At 47.1% G+C, this 18,104-nt stretch overlaps 1 protein-coding gene across 1 annotated transcript in view; it reads left to right on the top strand.

Moving 5' to 3' along the window:
• Positions 1–18,104, top strand: part of EXOC4 (exocyst complex component 4) — a 203,863-nt gene that overhangs the window by 116,749 nt on the left and 69,010 nt on the right. The window contains exon 4 of the mRNA XM_027669176.1: positions 13,390–13,609. Coding sequence (XP_027524977.1) covers positions 13,390–13,609 — 220 coding nt within the window. The remainder of the gene's footprint in view (positions 1–13,389; positions 13,610–18,104) is intronic.

Raw genomic sequence — 18,104 nt, 5'->3', positions numbered from 1 at the left:
GCACTGGGGAGGCCACCCCTGGAGTGCTGTGTCCAGCTCTGGGCCCTGAGCTCAGGAAGGCCCTGGAGGGGCTGGAGCAGGGGCAGAGAAGAGCAGCGAGGCTGGGGAAGGGACTGGAGCACAAGTGCTGTGAGGAGAGGCTGAGGGAGCTGGGGGGGCTCAGCCTGGAGAGGAGGAGGCTCAGGGGAGACCTCCTCACTCTCTGCAACTCCCTGACAGGAGGGTGATAGCTCAGGGGGGTCGGGCTCTGCTCCAGGGAACCAGCAGTAGGACAAGAGGGCACGGCCTCAAGCTGTGCCAGGGCAGGGGAAGGTTGGACATCAGGAAGGAATGTTTTCCATGGAGAGTGCTCAGCCATTGGAATGGGCTGCCCAAGGAGGGGGTGGATTCTCCATCCCTGGAGGTTTTTAAGGACAGACTGGATGTGGCATCAGTGCCATGGGCTGGGAACTACGGCGGGGTTGGATCAAGGGTTGGGCTGGATGATCTCAGAGGGCTTTTCCGAACCAGTTGATTCCATAATTCTATGAAAATCACTGGAAGCCAAAGCCTGGCTCTATTTTCTCTTATGTTCTAGCCCAGGATTATTTCCCCTGACTGGACACACCCACCGACTCGGGCTGGGCTGAAAGTCACTGTGGGAAACTGATGGAGGCACCAAAGTTATTTAAACTTGAATAATTTGGGACAGAACTGTTTGCCCCCGGAGGGGAAGGAAAGCAGCACTTCAGAAGGATTAATTTGCGAGGCCCACGACTGCAAAAAAATACATTTGATTTTTCAAACGTGGCATGGGCTGGATCATTGATGGCTGAAAAAAAAGCACATAAAAATAGAAGTAGAAATCACCCATTGTCATTTTACCTCTTTATTCTCTTATTCATGTTTGCACTTTTCAAGTGCGTGAATGAGAAGACAGGAGAAGACTCTCCAGACTGGTTGTTACTTTTATGCCCAAAGTCTGACTGGTCAGACCACAACAACAGTGTCTGAGCTGGGATTTTAAAGAGTGATTTGCAAGGTCTTTTATAGCTGTATTTTTTTTTTCTTAAGGCTTCCTGAGTGTTTAACCTAAATAGGGTGTAAAATTCATAAATATTCCACTTTAATAGAAATCTGTTCTGAAAAGCAAGTGGAGAACCAGCAAGTGATGAAGGGGCAGCTGGTATTCCGTGCCATTCATAAAATCATGGAATGTTTTGGGCTGGAAAGGACCTTAAAGATCATCTCATTCTATGAGATGGGACACCATGAGATGGGCAGGGACACCTTCCACTAGCCCAGGTTGCTCCAAGCCCTATCCAGCCTCGAACACTAAAATCAATATATTCTAAAAATGTATTTCTTTACAAGAAAGAAAAAAAAAAAAAGGAGCACAATAACAAATCTGGTGTAGGAATAAATTATTCCCAGCATTCAAGCACTGTTAGTTAGAGGACAGAGATGAAAAGTTGACGCCTGAAAAATTATTCAGGGAGTCTGGCTGAGTTACGACAAGCATTTAGGAGCCTAATTCCTGGTGCAGGTTTTGCAATGCAGGACAATAAAAATTCATGACAAAAATCCAAAATAAAACTGCTGCGGCATCCGTCATATCCATGAACCTGCACTGTACACGTATTTTTTCCTATTTTAGATAATGGAAAGGAATTGGGAGTTGGAAGAAGAGAATGTGAGGAACCTGAGCACAACTTACAGTGCAGGTGGCCACAAAGGAAGGGGTTTTATGTCAGGGAAAAAAGTATTCATGTTTTCTGAGATTGCTGCTGAATATCTTCATGGTTCTCAGGATTTATTCCAGCTTTCTAAGCTCTGAGGTGTGTCATGCCCTGGAGGAACAGAAACACAAACATGAGGCTTTATTTGCAGGGAGAATCCAGGCTGGAAAAACACCACATTCGTTGGTGTGAGAAACATCCTGGGAAGCCAAAAAATGTGTGGGGTTTGCCATCCCTCCAGAAAGGCTCTGCCCTTGTGTTTGTGGGATTTTGTGACTGGCTTAGGAAGAACTCCTTGCTGGGGTTTGATGGACAGTTATGAGTTAATCAGGCCAACGGGCTTCCTTGGGGTGTGTCCCTTTGGAAAACAGGAAGGTTTGGAGTGTGACAGCACAGCCCATCAGTGAACACCGAGCTGGGAAGAGGAGCTGCCATCCCATTTCAGCAGGAGTGGTGCTGGCTGGCAGGGCAGGGTGGGATCACCAGGGATGAAAGCCTGTTAAATCAGCCCATCTGTCACAGATCCTTAATTAGTGTGATCCTGTGGAGTTTCCCCATCCTTGATGTAATTACAGACATGGTTTAGAGGAGGTTCCTCTTTCAATACATAACAACCACCTGAGAGCCCCTTCCAGGGGCTAAAGGGGCTCCAGGAGAGCTGGAGAGGGACTGGGGACAAGGGATGGAGGGACAGAACACAGGGAATGGCTTCCCCCTGCCAGAGGGCAGGGAGAGATGGGATATTGGGAAGGAATTGCTGGCTGGGAGGGTGGGAAGGGGCTGGAATGGAATTCCCAGAGAAGCTGTGACTACCCCTGGATCCCTGAAAGTGTCCAAGGCCGGGTTGGACCAACCTGGGCTAGTGGAAGGTGTCCCTTCCTTCCCCCTTCCAGGGCGTGGAACTGGATGATTTTTAAGGTCTCTTCCCACCCAAACCATTCCATGACGACTCTGAAGTAAAATCCCAGGAGACCTCACAGGGAAGCACAGCCCCCATGACCACAGGCCATGGAAAATGATGTAACCTGTTGTTTTCCAAGCACTGATTTGTGGCAGGGGGAGAACGAGGCCACGGGCAGAGTCACCGTGAGCAGCACCAGGCACTTTGTGCCCAACTCTGTGGGATGGAAAGGCCCTACAACCTCAGGAATGTCTTCCTGGCCTCTTCCAACCTGGATTATGAGCTTGTTAAGGAGTGTTTTTGGTCAGTGTGGTGCATTCAGGGCTGTCCTATGCCTCTGTGTGAAGATCATTTTCCCTCACGCTAAAACACGGTGCTTTGATATGATGCTCTGTAATGAGGGCTCAGAGTCTGGTCTTCTAGCCCCATTTTATACAATTTATCCCTTTGATACAATTTCATGTTTATAGGGCTGCTTCTAATGGACTCCAGAGCATCTGTGCAAAGCAGTTATGGGATAATAAACCTGACGCGCACGTGAACATCAAAATGACTTTTACCAGGGGCTGGAAATGCAGCCCTTGGATGTTTGGGCTGTGTTTTCCAGCAGCTCCACTCTCTTTATTTTAAACTGATGAATTCAGTGTGGTTTGGAAGGATCACTCTGTGAACAGAAAGCATCAGCTGTAAGGAACACCTTGTTTCAGGCTCGAAGAGCAGGAGTTGGGGAAAAAAAAAAAGAAAGACACAAATGGAACTACTCAGGGAATGAGTTAAATGAGTTTGGTTTGGAAGAATGTAACTCCTGGTGTGGGAAATTTTTGAAACCTTCTAAGGAAATGTCCTCGCTCTTTTGAGAAGAGGAATGAGATCCTTCATGGAGGCACAGCATCCTGTTTGTCCAGATTTGCTGCCTCCCAGAGCACGGAGTTGTTGCAAATCCCTTTTCCTCATTAGCCTGGCCCAGCCCCTGGATGCCAAATGAGGTGGATGATCCCAGGCAGCTCAGACAACTTGCTTTTCATCCCTGTTGACTCTGGAGGCTGTTCCTGTTTTCCCCAAACATGCTCTGCAAACATCCCTCCTTGTAAAACCAGCCCGCTGAGCCTTCCCTCAAACCCTTCACAGAAACAGTGGTGGCTCCTGAAATCCTGGGGGTATTTCCTTGCTGGAAATATCTCCAAGGGCACGTGGGAAACTTCCCATTGTTTCTTTTTGTGCAGCTCTGGCTCTGTAGCCAAGGTGTGAGCTAATTAATGACCAGAACCTGGTTCTTTGATCACTGTTTCTTGCCTTTCTAAATACCAATATTAGCGGACCCTGATTAAGCTCAGCTTTTCTGCCCACTTACTAATGAATGTGATTAGATTGGGACTAGTAAGTGTAGTTTAAGGTCACCTGGCTTGATTTGTAATCAATAATTTGTGATCCCCCTCTGCTTCGACCTGGGGAGGTTCTCTCTGGAATGCTGGGGGTGGTTCTGGGCCCCTCAGACAGGAGAGACATGGAGGGGCTGGAGCGTGTGCAGGGAAGGGAAGGGAGCTGGGAAGGGGCTGGAGAATTCCTGAGGGAGCTGGAGGGGCTCAGCCTGGAGAAAAGGAGGCTCAGGGGGACCTTCTGGCTCTGCAAGTCCCTGACAGGAGGGGGGAGCTGGGGCAGGGTGGTCAGGCTCTGCTCCAGGGAACAAGGGAGAGGAGGAGAGGGAACAGTCAGGGGAGGGTCAGGTTGGATATTGGGGAAATTCCTTCCTGGAAAGGGCTGTCCAACCCTGGCACAGCTGCCCAGGGCAGTGGTGGAGTTGCCATCCCTGGAGGGATTTCAAATCCCTGTGGATGTGGCACCTGGGGACATGATCAGTGGTGGCCTTGGCAGGGCTGGGGAACAATTGGACTCAATCTTTGAGGTGTTTTCCAGTCTCAGGGATTCTGTGATTGTCCAGGTTCTCAAGTCAGGCAATGAGGTGGATGAAAAGGATCTGGGATCCATGTTCTTTTACTCCATCTGGTGTGTTTCAGGGTCATACCTTCAACAGCTTTGGGTACAGGACCAAAATGAGGAAGGGTTACAGGATGGACTTGGATAGAGGGGCTTTAAGCTCTGCCACAGATTCCTGAAGTGTCTGATTTCCTGTTGCTAAATGCAAGTGGTCTTGGGCCTGTGGAGAGAGCAACGCTGTCCATGGAACTCTGCTTCCCAAATCCTTCAGGGACACAGGAATGTTGCCATCCTAAAACCGGTGATTCAGCTGGCCCTCCTGCCCTTTTCTCCACATTGGCTGACAGAAAATCCAACTGCTGCAGAGAGGAACAGCTGGAATCACTCGTCGGCCCTTCGATGCTGGTGCCACAGGCTCGAGGTGCCCAAGTTGGGTGTCCCCAGCAGGACACCTGAACGAGGTCCTGCGTGCTCCTGGAGGCAGTGGCTCCACCAATCCCTGGTATCCAGGCCATCCCCAGATGGATGAAGTTACCTATTCTTAGTTTGGGGCTTTTTCTTTGGGCTTTTTCTTTGCCCCAGTGCGTTCCCCCTCTGCATTCCAGAGACTGCCGAGTCAGTGGGATGATAATGAAGGATTGTACCATCTGCCCACTTATTTCCTGGAGTGTCAGCACACAGCAAACGGGAATAATTGGACTGACAGACACAGAGACAGGGATTAGGCCGTTTACTGCCCAACTGGGAGGAGCACAGAGGTGCAGCCAAGCTAACCTGGGAGTGCCTGTTGTTGGCTCACACCCCAAATCCCAGGGCTTGGAAGCCACTGGCTACTCCGAGTTGTTCCTCCAAAGCCATCCTTGCCTTCCTATTACGAATCATTAGAATGCAATCTAATAAAACCCCGTTTGCATAAAGCTGGGGCCCATTTGTAAAGCTGTCAGTGCAGCCACTCTGTTAACACAGAGCCATTTGAAAGATTTATTGTTGGCATATGTTGCTTTTTACGGGGGCCAGGCTGAGAGCTGGGGGGGTTGGAGCAGGAAGATTTAAAAAAATCATATGAATAATAAGCCCATTTTTTGCGAAGCTGTTGCGCTCGGGAGCAAATGTGAAGTCGTGGGGGGTATCGTTACATTGCAGTGCTGGTCAACAAACTGAGTGTAATAGCACATTAAAGGAAAATGGGATTTAATAATAGGACCAGCTGAAGTTGGTGAGCTTCCTATTTGTGTAACAGGATGACTTTACATGATGGTTCTTTTAACATCGTTGTGGATGCCTGAGTGTTTTACAGGCATTTAATGGAACCCCCCCCCGAAATTGCCATGCAGTGGGCAGGGATTCACTTAGAATTTCAATGCTTTAAAAGTATAATGGTTAAAAGTTTTAAAATTATAATGCTTTTTGAGCAAGGCTGGGTGTGTTTTCTGCCTTAAATGATACCTTGCAAAATAGGAGAGAAATGTTGTGGCGTGGTGGGAAACGAAGCTTTTGCAGCAGCCTGGGGGCAGAATAAGTGGTGGGATCCTACAGGTTTGGCTTCATCCCGTGGGCAGAACATGCCTTTAAGTGTTCCATGTGCCCTGGGTTCACATAAAATATCTCAGAACTTCTCCAGAGACAGGGATTGATTGACTGTGGTCGGCGCTTTTATCTCCGGTAGGATTGGATTTAAATCACGGATGGATCCACAGAGGGTAATTTGGGCCGCTGGTCATTTTGGGTTATTATCATCATCACAAAGCAATCTTGGCACTTTGAGGCAGCTGATAGGCTTGGCTTGATATTGGTCTAATTTTGGGCTAGAAACTTAGAGGTTTTAGGGATGGGAGAGGAGGGATTCGGTGGCGCGGCTTCGGAAGAGCAAAGAGGTGGCTGGAAGAGGAGCCGTGTTTGCTCAGTTCTGTGTAAATTAAGGCACATAAAATCATCAATCTGTTTTCTTTTCAGTACCAGAGGATGAAGTGGTAGCTCAGCAAAGCAGTGTTTGAGGCTGCAGGTGAAGCCTGTTGGGCTGCACATCACAGCTCTGCTCTCCCCGGCCGCTGGAGGAGCAGCATTTTGCATTTTCCTCTTCCCTGGATGTTCACAGTTGGGGGTTTTTGGTAATGATCCCGTCCCCTTCTGCAGTTTTGAACATCTCTTGCCTTTGCAAATGTTCACTTCTTGTTGCAGCAATAGGGAAACTCAGTCTCTGTGTTCCTGAACAACCTCAGAAAGGTCCTCAACGAATTGGGAAGAGACAAAACCGTTCGCCCACCGTTTTCCTGCTTCCAGGGTTCACATTGTGAAGAACCTGTGACTGCTCTGAAGGATGAAAAGAAGGTTCAGGGCACATGGGGAATGAAGCTGCTTTATATTTGTTCTCAGAATGAACTCAGAGGCCTCGTAGTGTAGTTTGGAGTCTGTAGGGGGTGAGCAGAATGAAAGTGGAACTCGGCTCTCAAAAGCCTCCGCGTACATCGGGCTCACAGGAGGCTTTTCCACGCTGGTGGATTTAATTCCATGGGCTCAGACGCACAGAGAGGGTTTTTTGGGGTGAAAACCTGCAGTGGAGGGGCTTTAGGGTCTGAACAAATCTCGTGTTTTACGGGGTTTGATCTAAAATATAAAGGTGTGGAGCCAGTTGAATTATAGGGGACGAGAGGCCAACCCCAATCCCAGGATGGTTTGGGTTGGAAGGGACTGTAAAGATCATCCAGGGCCAATCCCAGGGCCACCTTCCACTAGCCCAGGTTGCTCCAACCTGGATTTGGACAATTCCAGGGATCCAGGGGCAGCCACAGCTTTCTCTGGCCAACCTGTGCCAGGGCCTCCCCACCCTCCCAGCCAGCAATTCCTTCCCAATATCCCATCTAAATCTACCCTCTTTCAGCTTAAACCCATTTCTTGAGTTAATTAGTCCCATTCCAGTGGCCTGTACAATATATTTTCCAGTGTTTTCCCTGGGCCTGTGATCCTGGTGCCCCTTTCACCCCCTTCATTTCACAGCAGCGACTCCCAAGTTCTGCCCTTCTGGTCCTTTCGAAACTCGTTTTCTCCGAGAGGGTCCCAAAATTCCAGGCTGCTCCTTGTTCAGACCTGCCACCTTTGGAAAAATCACTCCTTACTACGGGCTGAGGTTTGGCAGTGGATGGAAATGCTGCTGATTCCTGAAATTTGCTGTTGGGAAGAGCGAGAGATGAGAGGAAGAATATGAGATCCAACCACGCCAGAAGCTTCCATTGGGTGATCTCCTGCTGATATTTGGGAATCACGTGGGAGGAATCTGATCTGCAGGGTGTGAGATGCACTTTTATATATGTTATGAACCTCCAGATTTAATTAATTCTGACTTTACATCTCGTGGTCCAAATATGAGCCAATATTCCCCTCTGGAGACACCAGAAGAAACTGCACCTGAGACACTTCCTTTATGTCCCGTGTCCTTCAGGTGACAGGTGAACATTAAAGGAGGGATGTTTTCAGCACCAGCTGATGGCTAAATTATAATTTAATTTTTTTTTCAGAGCGTTTGTGGTGTTTGCAGCACCTCAGAGACAACAAAACACCAATTTTTACATAATCTCTTCCCTCAGTCTCGTGGCTGAGCAGCCGCAACACAGGAATCCTAAAAATTCCTTAAAAACCTTAATATTTGAGTGAAAAATGCCCCAAATTTGGTGCTTTCTGTTAACAACAGTCATTTCCTCTAGTTGCTGCCTTCCTGCATGTTTTCTGGGCTATATAATATTTCAAAACAGCAGAAAACTAATGCTTTTTCTCTGAGATCTGCTGATTTTTTTTGGTCTGGTTTTCCTAAGATTTAAAAGTGAAATGTCCATTGAGTCTCCCAAACCCATTTACACTGGGTTTTTTTGGTGATAATTATAATTTCAATCACATTTTGGGTCACTTAGAGAGATGATCTCCAACCTTTCTTCCTCCCTTTGGGCTGACTTTGTAGAGCATCAGCTCTACTGACTTGCATTTGGCCACAACATTTATCAGCATCGGTCCTGGGGCACCAAAATAATTCTCTGTAGTCCAGTTTTTATGCAAAATAAAGTTGTTTCTGTTACTTTAGTACCTATTTGATGGTTCTTCAGTAACAAGCAAGTGATTTTTTTTTTTAATGTCTTTGTGTTTATTGTATTCAGCACATGGGTAATGGTCAGGATCTTTTTGGAGCATCTCTAGGTCTCACTTTGACAGAGTAAAGAGGAGTTCCTGGGGTGGACCAGGCTGTGGAATGGATGGAAATTAGGATTTTATTCCAATTAGATCGTTATTTGAACTGAATATAACAAAATATACTCAGTTTGGTTGCACACTGTTGTTGAAGCCTCTTTGCTTGGCCACGTTCTCAGGAGGGTGGGAAATTTGGAATCAGAGTTGTCCCTTTGGAGCAAATCCAGAGGAGGCCCTGGAGCTGCTCCAAGGGCTGGAGCCCCTCTGCTCTGGAGCCAGGCTGGGAGAGCTGGGAATGTTCCCCTGGAGAAGAGAAGGCTCCAGGGAGAGCTGAGAGCCCCTTGCAGGGCCTGAAGGGGCTCCAGGAGAGCTGGAGAGGGACTGGGGACAAGGGATGGAGGGACAGGACACAGGGAATGGCTTCCCAGTGCCAGAGGGCAGGGATAGATGGGATATTGGGAAGGAATTGCTGTCTGGGAGGGTGGGGAGGCCCTGGAATGGATTTCCCAGAGAAGCTGTGGCTGCCCCTGGATCCCTGGAAGTGTCCAAGGCCGGGTTGGAGCAACCTGGGCTAGTGGAAGGTGTCAGGATTGGAACCAGATGATCTTTGTGTTTTCTCCCAACCCAAACCATTCCGTGATTCTCTGATTCTGTTGAACCTCTCCCCAAATTCCCACTGTTGAGGTGGGAAAGCTTTCTGGATGGGAAATGGACAATGTGGGATCTTCCACGTGTGTCTCTCCCTTCCAAAACCTGTACCCTTGGGTATTTTATCCCTGATTTCCTTGAGTCCCAACAACCAGTTTGGAATTTTTCCATTCTGTCAGTAACCAGGATCCATTTCAAAGGATTTCTGATGCTTCCTTAATATTTCCTTCCTCACCAAAAGGTCCATCCCGGGCATTTGGCTGTTTTATGCCTAAGACAGAGGGAAGGGAACCCTTCAGGATCACACAAAACTGAAATGTAAATTTGGGCTGAACATCAGAAAAAAAAATTCCTTTAATAAGGCTTTGGAATATTTTATTTTATTTTATTTTATTTTATTTCCCTGTCATTCACTCGTTGGGAGAGGGAATTTCAGATAAAATTATCATCATCATTAAGGAGAGGGAGTGGTTGATGTCCTGCACCTTCAGCGACACGTCTTCAGTGCCTTTTAATGATGTTTTAGAAGGCATCTGATAACGAGGAGACAGAAGAAGAAAGCAAGACTTGGAGGTTTCTAAATCAATCCATTCAGCTTTTTTCTTTTTTTTTTTTTTTTTTAGGTTTTATGCTTTTTATTCCAGCCTAGGTAAGACAGTCCTCACAGCCAATTAAGTTGTAAGTTGGAATGAATTAAATTTTCTGCAACGATGGGCTTGTTTTTTTTTTCCCCCCTTTTTTCATCCAAATGACTGTCATTTACCCAAAGACACTTCATTTTCCTGGAATTGTCTGAGGGGAATGCTTAATTGCAGCCACAAATCACCTCCAATGCTCTTCTAGGAGGAGAAAACAAGTTCAAAATGGTGCCTCCTTTTGAAAAATGCAGGTTCTGAATTCAGGATAAGATGCAGATTTCCATATTTTTATTTTTTTTTTTACCCCCTGGCTGCTCTTTTTAAGAATTCCACCCTCATGTGACATCTCGGTGTCCTTCAGAGCGGTGCCTTTCCCAGAGGCTTTTTGAGGATTCCAGGTGATTCCCAGGGATATGTGCAGTGACCATGATCCAAAATCTTCCTCTGCAAGGGATATTTGTGCATTTTGTGGGTGTGACAGATTTGGTGGTTCTGAAAACAGGCTGGGAGAGCTGGGAATGTTCATCTTGGAGAAGAGGAGGCTCCAGGGAGACCTGAGAGCCCCTTGCAGGGCCTAAAGGGGCTCCAGGAGAGCTGGAGAGGGACTGGGGACAAGGGATGGAGGGACAGGACACAGAGAATGGCTTCCCAGTGCCAGAGGGCAGGGCTAGGTGGGATATTGGGAAGGAATTGCTGGCTGGAAGGGTTGGGAGGGGCTGGAATGGATTTCCCAGAGAAGCTGTGGCTGCCCCTGGATCCCTGGAAGTGTCCAAGTCCAGGTTGGAGCAACCTGGGACAGTGGAAGGTGTCCCTGCCCATGGCAGGGGGACGGCACTGGATGATCCTTAAGTCATCTTTGAACCATCATGGAGAATGGGATCCCAGTTTTCCTTGGAGGCTGCACCAAGGGATGATGTCCTTGTACCTCCTAGGGCTGTTCCCTGCTTTCAGACGTGCTCTGACATCCTTCACTTCCCTTTACCTTTTCTCTTCTTCCCTTTCCTTTGACAGAGATCTTTGGAGTAAGTAAAGACTTCAGAAATTATTTTCTCATTCCCATCATCCTTTCATCAAGCTGTCCTTGACCATTCAATCCTGAGGTCCCTCATCCACATCCTCCAACCCTCCAGCTCCTGTCTTAATACCTTTGCCCTGATATCAAGTTCCAATCTGCTTTCTGACCCTTTGTTCTTTCTCATAAGTCATTCTGAGCGCTCCCGAAACCCCCTCCTACAGTCTGGCACCTTCTCCTAGTCTGTGATTCCTTTATGGTTCAGGGAAAACAGGGATATGGGGTTGATTCTTCCCAGGATTAAGTGAACCACTGTTTTGTCTTGTCTGTGCCAAGGCATTAAGACTTCTTGGAACACATCGACCACCAGAACTCTAATGAAGAAGCTTCCTGGAGGTTGAGGCACAGGTTTTCAGGAGGGATCTGAAATGGGGATTAATGCCAGGTACAAACAAAAAGTCTCGATTACACCTTTTTTTAGCACTGACCTTTCCTATATCTTTGCACAGGCAATTTAGTCTGAGGTTCAGGAAACCCTTGGAAGCACCCTCAGGCTCTTGTGGGATGAGGAGCTGCTGCAGTTCAGCACTTCTGAGCTCTCAGAGTTGATACCTGCTCATTCTCCCTCTGAAAGTTTTTTATTTGTTCATCTTTTAGCAGTTTTTAAGCGTGTGTTGGATTTTAAAAAGCGTTTGAAAGCTTTTCCTTCACTGAATGATTCTCCTTTCCAAATCCAACCCCTTGTGCCTCTCCTTCCCCAGCTTGAAATGGTAAAATTCACATTTTTGGTGGGGTTTTCTGTGTCCCAAACACTGTGTAAATAAACTCAGGAAGAAAGAGTGGCAAATTCATTGGCAGTCGTGGTGAATTCATTTATTGTGGTCCCACCAAGCTTGGCATTGTTCCCTGAAGGACGAGTGGTTGTCACTCCATGTGGTGCCATCAGGTCTGTGATTCCAGGGATCAGCTGGTGGGGGGCTCTGCTCTCTTCCCAGGTGACTCCACTGCTTCCCTGTTTTATACTGAGGAACATATTTATGTTTATACTTCATTTGTATATGATAATTCCCATTCTTGATCTGTGAAATCCGGGGAATAAAGCTGCCAGAACTTTGTGTTCCCCTCTCTTTGGAGAAACCATCTTCCAGCTGAGCTGCAGGTGGATCCCCCGTGGAATCAAATGTCATTCCAGACTGTTGGAGTCACCAGGGCAGAGGATTTAGGGAGCAAATGGCTCGGATTTGAAGGAAATCATGCCACGAAAACTGGCAGGATCTCCTCAGTCAGGGCTCTGAGGGGAAGCTGCCTCCTCTGAAGCTTGGGAAGGAGAGGGAGAAAATCATGGACAATTAAGGAAATCTCCTTGAATTATTTGGGGAAATGGTCCTTAAGTGCCACATCCGTGTGGTTTTTAGCACCTTCAGGGATTGTAGCTCTGCCACTTCACCTTCCACTGAAAGAATTTTTCCTGCTCTCCAACTAAACCTCCCCTGGCACAACTTAGGACAGCGAGTCTCGATCCGTCCTGGCTCCCGACGCTCAATCCCTAATTATTTTGATGCGTAAAACTTAAAAAGGAAGTTTATTTCTTTGCCTCAGATGCAGTTAAAGAAAGGAAGAGGTAATTTCTGGAAGTGTTAAGCAGATGGCACCGCAGAAATCAAGAGATTTTTGCGGGAGATGGCAAACATTTGGTGTTAAAATATTCCCGGGATCGTCAGTGTGAGCGGGAATGGGATCCTTGGATGAAACAATGAAGGATGATAAAAATACACCATAATACAGGCATGCATAATGCAGCTTGAGAACAGGATAATCCATATGCATTGCTTTTTTTCTCCATGTGATTTCCAGCTGGAATGTTCTGTTGTTTAGTTTAGAGATGAGGAACCCGCCTGTTGGAATTGAGTGACCAAGCCCGGGAGGAAGTTTGCCTTTTCCAAGGTATTCCTGGCACCCCAAATTGTTTCTGTGGGGGTTTTAATTTTAGAAAAACATCATTCCAGTAGGTGTCAAACAGAGCAGTCTGTGGTTTTTGAAGAAATAATCAGAAATGGTGCCTGGGATGTGGATTTCCCCTCGTTTTATCTGTTCTCCTCCAGCGGTTGAGTCAACGTTTTTTGAACAAATCATCACAAGTGGTGCCTGGGATGTGGATTTTCCCTCATTTTATCTGTTCTCCTCCAGCAGTTGAGTCTTTGTCTCACCTTGTGGACTTTTTTTCCTCATGCTGGCACAGCCCACAGTCATTCCCTCCCAGCTGGTGCTTGGATTTGAGGTGCAGGAGTGGCAGAGGCCCCACTGAGATGTTTAAAATCCCTCCGTGGTTTGGTTACCATTCACCGTTCCCCTTCTCTTTTCCAGGTTTATCCAGGAGATCGAGTTTGCCATGGAGCTTGGCCCAGCCAAGCAGTGCCCCCTCAGGGAGTTCCTCACCATGTACATCAAGAACATCTTCCTCAACCAGGTCCTGGCTGAGATCAACAAGGAGATCGAAGGTGTCACCAAAGCATCAGACCCGCTCAAGATCTTGGCCAACGCGGACACCATGAAGGTCCTGGGGGTGCAGAGGCCTCTGCTGCAGGTAAGGGCTGAGGGACCTGTCAGCACATCCCTGACTGGCCATGTCTAGCCAGGACCTGGCTCTGTGTCCAGTGAGAAGGGATGTGGAGCTGCTGGAGAGAGTCCAGAGGAGGCCTCAGAGCTGCTCCCAGGGCTGGAGCCCCTCTGCTCTGGAGCCAGGCTGGGAGAGCTGGGAATGTTCCCCTGGAGAAGAGAAGGCTCCAGAGAGAGCTGAGAGCCCCTTGCAGGGCCTAAAGGGGCTCCAGGAGAGCTGGAGAGGGACTGGGGACAAGGGATGGAGGGACAGGACACAGGGAATGGCTTCCCAGTGCCAGAGAATATTGGGATAGATGGGATATTGGGAAGGAATTCCTGTCTGGGAGGGTGGAGAGGGGCTGGAATGGATTTTCCAGAGAAGCTGTGGCTGCCTCTGGATTCCTGGAAGTGTCCAAGGCCAGATTGGAGGGGGCTTGGAGCAACTTGGGCTAGTGGGAGGTGTCCCTGCCCATGGCAGGGGTGGAACTGGAGGTTTTTATGGTCCCTTCCCACCCAAACAATCCTGGGATTCCATGATTCTGGAACCAGGCTGGGAGAGCTGGGAGGCTTCACCTGGAGAAGAGAAGGCTCCAGGGAGACCTAAGAGCCCCTTCCAGGGCCTAAAGGAGCTCCAGGAGAGCTGGAGAGGGACTTGGGACAAGGGCCTGAAGTGCCAGGTCAATGGGCAATCCCTTCCCACTGCCCGGGATAGGTGGGATATTGGGGAGAAAGATTTCCATGTTCCTCCCTTAGAAGTTTTGGGGACTCCTGCCAGTCACAGAGCTGTGTAATGGGACTAAACACACATTCCCAGCTCCCAGGAGGAGCAGAGGTGGGATCTGCTGCCTCCTGAGTGCGGGATGTTGGTGACTGATGTGACACTGGGGCAGCTCCGGGGCTCCCTCCGATACGAGGAATGGGAGGGATCTGGCTCTGAGGGTCAAGGATTTATACAAGAAATGTCTTTTGAAACAGCTTTTTTGGGCTCTGGTGTGGAGAAGTGCTAACAGCAACAACCACAGTTCTCATCCCAGCTCCAGGCATAACAGGACAGTGTGGAATCCCACTCCAGAATTCAGGATTTTACGTGTTACCTGGAACTGAAACGAAAGAACTGACTCTTGCTGTTGTTTGTTTCAAGCTCTTTTAACCCTTTATTATTAATTATTAATTATATTATTATTATTATTATTATTATCATCATCATCATCATCATCATCATCCTTAATTATTCCCTCTGATCTGTGAAATCATCTCTTCAGGGATGGGTAAAACCTGCAGAGTTCTAAGGAAGCAGCTCACAGCTCCCAAGGTTTATCTGATCACTTTTAAGGTTTATCCCAGTTTATAACTGTAAAAATCAGGTATCTTATGGCTACATAGAGTAATAGTAATAACTGTTCTTACTGTTATTATTTTTGGGAGTTTCCAGGATTTTTCATGGATTAATAGTCACTAAATCTGTACCTGTCTGAGCACAACAGGTTTGGGATGGACTGTGGAAGTTGTAAACCTCAGAAATTTGTTTGGGATCCTTAATGCAATAATATGGATTTTGGCTTCATTTGTAGCCAGGAAAATGTATCCTATAATCTCAATATATATCCTTAAAGTTCATTATGGGTTGAAGAGTCAGAATGGCTTGGAATTTTCTCCTCCAGTTCCTAGAATTTGTTTCTTATGGTGGATGGAGATCAGTTTGAACTGGAATTATTTTTGGTCACAACAAGCAAGTTCTGCTTGTTCCCCACATTGCAGAAGGGTAATTTTGTGAAAGAGAAGAAAAAAACGCTGCTTCTTTGCACCATATCATCCCAAATAGCTCCCTACACTAATTTTATGGAGACAAGAAATAAAAAGGCTGTTTCTGCATCGACAGAAGGAGCCCGAAATCTTTGGCCTCGTCACCCCCTGGGTGGGATTCAAGTGTGGGGAGCAGGGAGTGAGTGAACCTGGCACTTCTCTCCCGGCTTTTCCCTGCCTTGTGGCATTCCTGGAGGGGTTTGTGGTTCAACCATCCCACTCTTTGCTATCCTGAGGATCTCTCTGAAGCTCCTCCAGCCGGAGCCGCCGCTGTGATTTGAACACGACTCGAGAATTTATCAGCCCCCGCTGCACAGGCTGATAAAACTGCTTTGGGATGACTATCAGCACATGTTTGGAACTGAATTAGTTTGGAGATAAGAGGTTTTGTAGCACCCTCTGCCATCCTGTCCTCGGCCCGTTCCTGTAAAGATTATCCTTTAGAAAAATCACCCTCTGGAAATATTACATTTTGCTGGGCTCGTTTTCCATTCTGCCATCCTTGAATGTAAAATAGTGTAAACCTGTTTGCAGAGTGACTGAAAAACCATGGAACTAATTTGTCTCTGAATTATTCTGCATTCAATTCCAGGCTGTAATTGTTTGACTCAATCCTAAATGAGGCTACAAGGACCCTCTTCCAGCCTATTCTTGTACGGTTCATGTCGGGGTGATAAATCTTTCCAGTGGTCACTGCCAACAGTGGCCTTAAAACTCCACTGTCCTGTCTCCAAAAATAGGCAAATTGCTTCAATCTTCCCCCTCTGAGTGGGATTTTCCCTCCCAAGCATCCCTGTGATGTTGTTCCTCATCTCAGTGTGGTGTAGATGATGCACATGAGGATTTTCTGGCCAAGCTCCAACGGCCCAAAATCCATAAAAAAAACTGCTTAGAAAGTCAGACTTTTCAGAGTGACTGAAAAACCATGAAACTAATTTGTTTTTTAATCATTCTGCATCAAATTCCAGGCTGTAATTGTTTGACTCAATCCTAAATTAGGCTACAAGGACCCTCTTCCAGCCTGTTCTTCTACAGTTCATGTCAAGGTGATAAATCTAAATCTTTCCAGTGGTCGCTGCCAACACTGGCCTTAAAACTCCACTGCCCTGTCTCCAAAAATATGCAAATTGCTTCAATCTTCCCCCTCTGAGTGGGATTTTCCCTCTCAAGCATCTCTGTGGTGATGTTTCTTATCTCAGTGTCTGTTGATGACACACGTGAGGGTTCTCTGGCCAAGCTCCAACGCCTGAAAAATCATAAAAAAACTCCTTAGAAAGTCAGAGTTTTCAGAGTGACTGAACACCCACAAAACTTATTTGTGTCTGAATTATTCTGCATGAAATTCCAGGCTGTAATTGTTTGACTCAATCCTAAATGAAGCTACAAGGACCCTCTTCCAGCCTGTTCTCCTACGGTTCACGTCACGGTGATAAATCTTCCCACCTGGGTGGTCACTGCCAACACTGGCCTTAAAACTCCACTGCCCTGTCTCCAAAATTATGCAAATTGCTTCAGTCTTCCCCCTCTGAGTGAGATTTTCCCTCTCAAGCATCCCTGTGATGTTGTTCCTTATCTCAGTGTGGTGTAGATGACGCACGTGAGGGTTCTCTGGCCAAGTTCCCACGGCCTAAAATCCATCAAAAAAACTCCTTCAAAAGTCAGAGTGTGCAGCTGTTTTGCAGGATAATGACTTGCTGGAGCTAATTATCCCAGGTATCCCACACATAAAGTTGAAATCACTGGATTGTGACTTTCCAAGGAGTCATCCCTGGGAGCTTTGGCATGTTTTCTTCCTGTCAAATTAGCATTTATTAAGAAGAAGGATGGTCCCAGAATCTGTATGTCTCCCCAGTGGTGATGGCTCCATGCTTTGATGGCCACTGGATGTTGTTATTAATTAGTATAAACCAATTAGTTGTCATTCCAGGCTGGCTCCCAGCCCTCACAATCCATTAAGGAGCGGGCAGGGCTGATCCAATTGGGTTTTTTCCCATTCAAGGAGAATTTTAAGGAAGCACCCGTGGTTCTGATCCTCATATTTCAACTTTTTTTTTTTTTTGGTGTCTCTAACCAAGGGCTTTGTAGATGTTTTTATCTCTTATTTATGTTTCCACTGCACTCCCAACATGTCGAGAAGTTCAAACCCACCAATTTCTTGCAGAATTTCTTGCTAAATCTCCTTTTTCAGTTTAGAAGGAAAGACAAAATTACCTCCCTGCGTAGAGACTGAATCTCCCTTTTGCTTTCAATATTTCTTTAGATAATTTTTCCTCTGGGGGGAACATTTAGTGCAGTCACTGCCTTTTGTGGGAGCTTTTAAAGGCTCCTGTGCCAGCCACGTGCAGGTGTGTGAATTCTCCACCGAGGCTGATGTGGAGCTCTGTAAAAGCAATTCCTGCCTTCAGGCCAAGCTGTGATGGCAGGGCTCCCATTTATTTTAAAAATCAAGTGTGACTTGCATGTTCAGTACGTTTTCAGTTATTTTCTGCCTCTTGGGAGCTGGAAAAGCAAAGTCAGGTTTCACAAACCATCCCACAGACGTGGCTCATGTTTGACCTGAAGGAAACTGTCCCGTGTTTGAGGTCTCTGTGTCCTGTTCATCCCTGCAGTCAGTGGTGTTTCTTTTGTGGACAGAGGGGCTGGAGAGCAGCCAGGCAGGAAGGGAGCTGGGAGTTGGG

Source organism: Corapipo altera, unplaced genomic scaffold (assembly GCF_003945725.1).
Source record: "Corapipo altera isolate COAL_440 unplaced genomic scaffold, ASM394572v1 228, whole genome shotgun sequence".
NCBI classification, from domain to species: domain Eukaryota; kingdom Metazoa; phylum Chordata; class Aves; order Passeriformes; family Pipridae; genus Corapipo; species Corapipo altera.
Note: the sequence above shows the minus strand (reverse complement) of the source record. Positions and strands in the feature narration are given on the sequence as shown.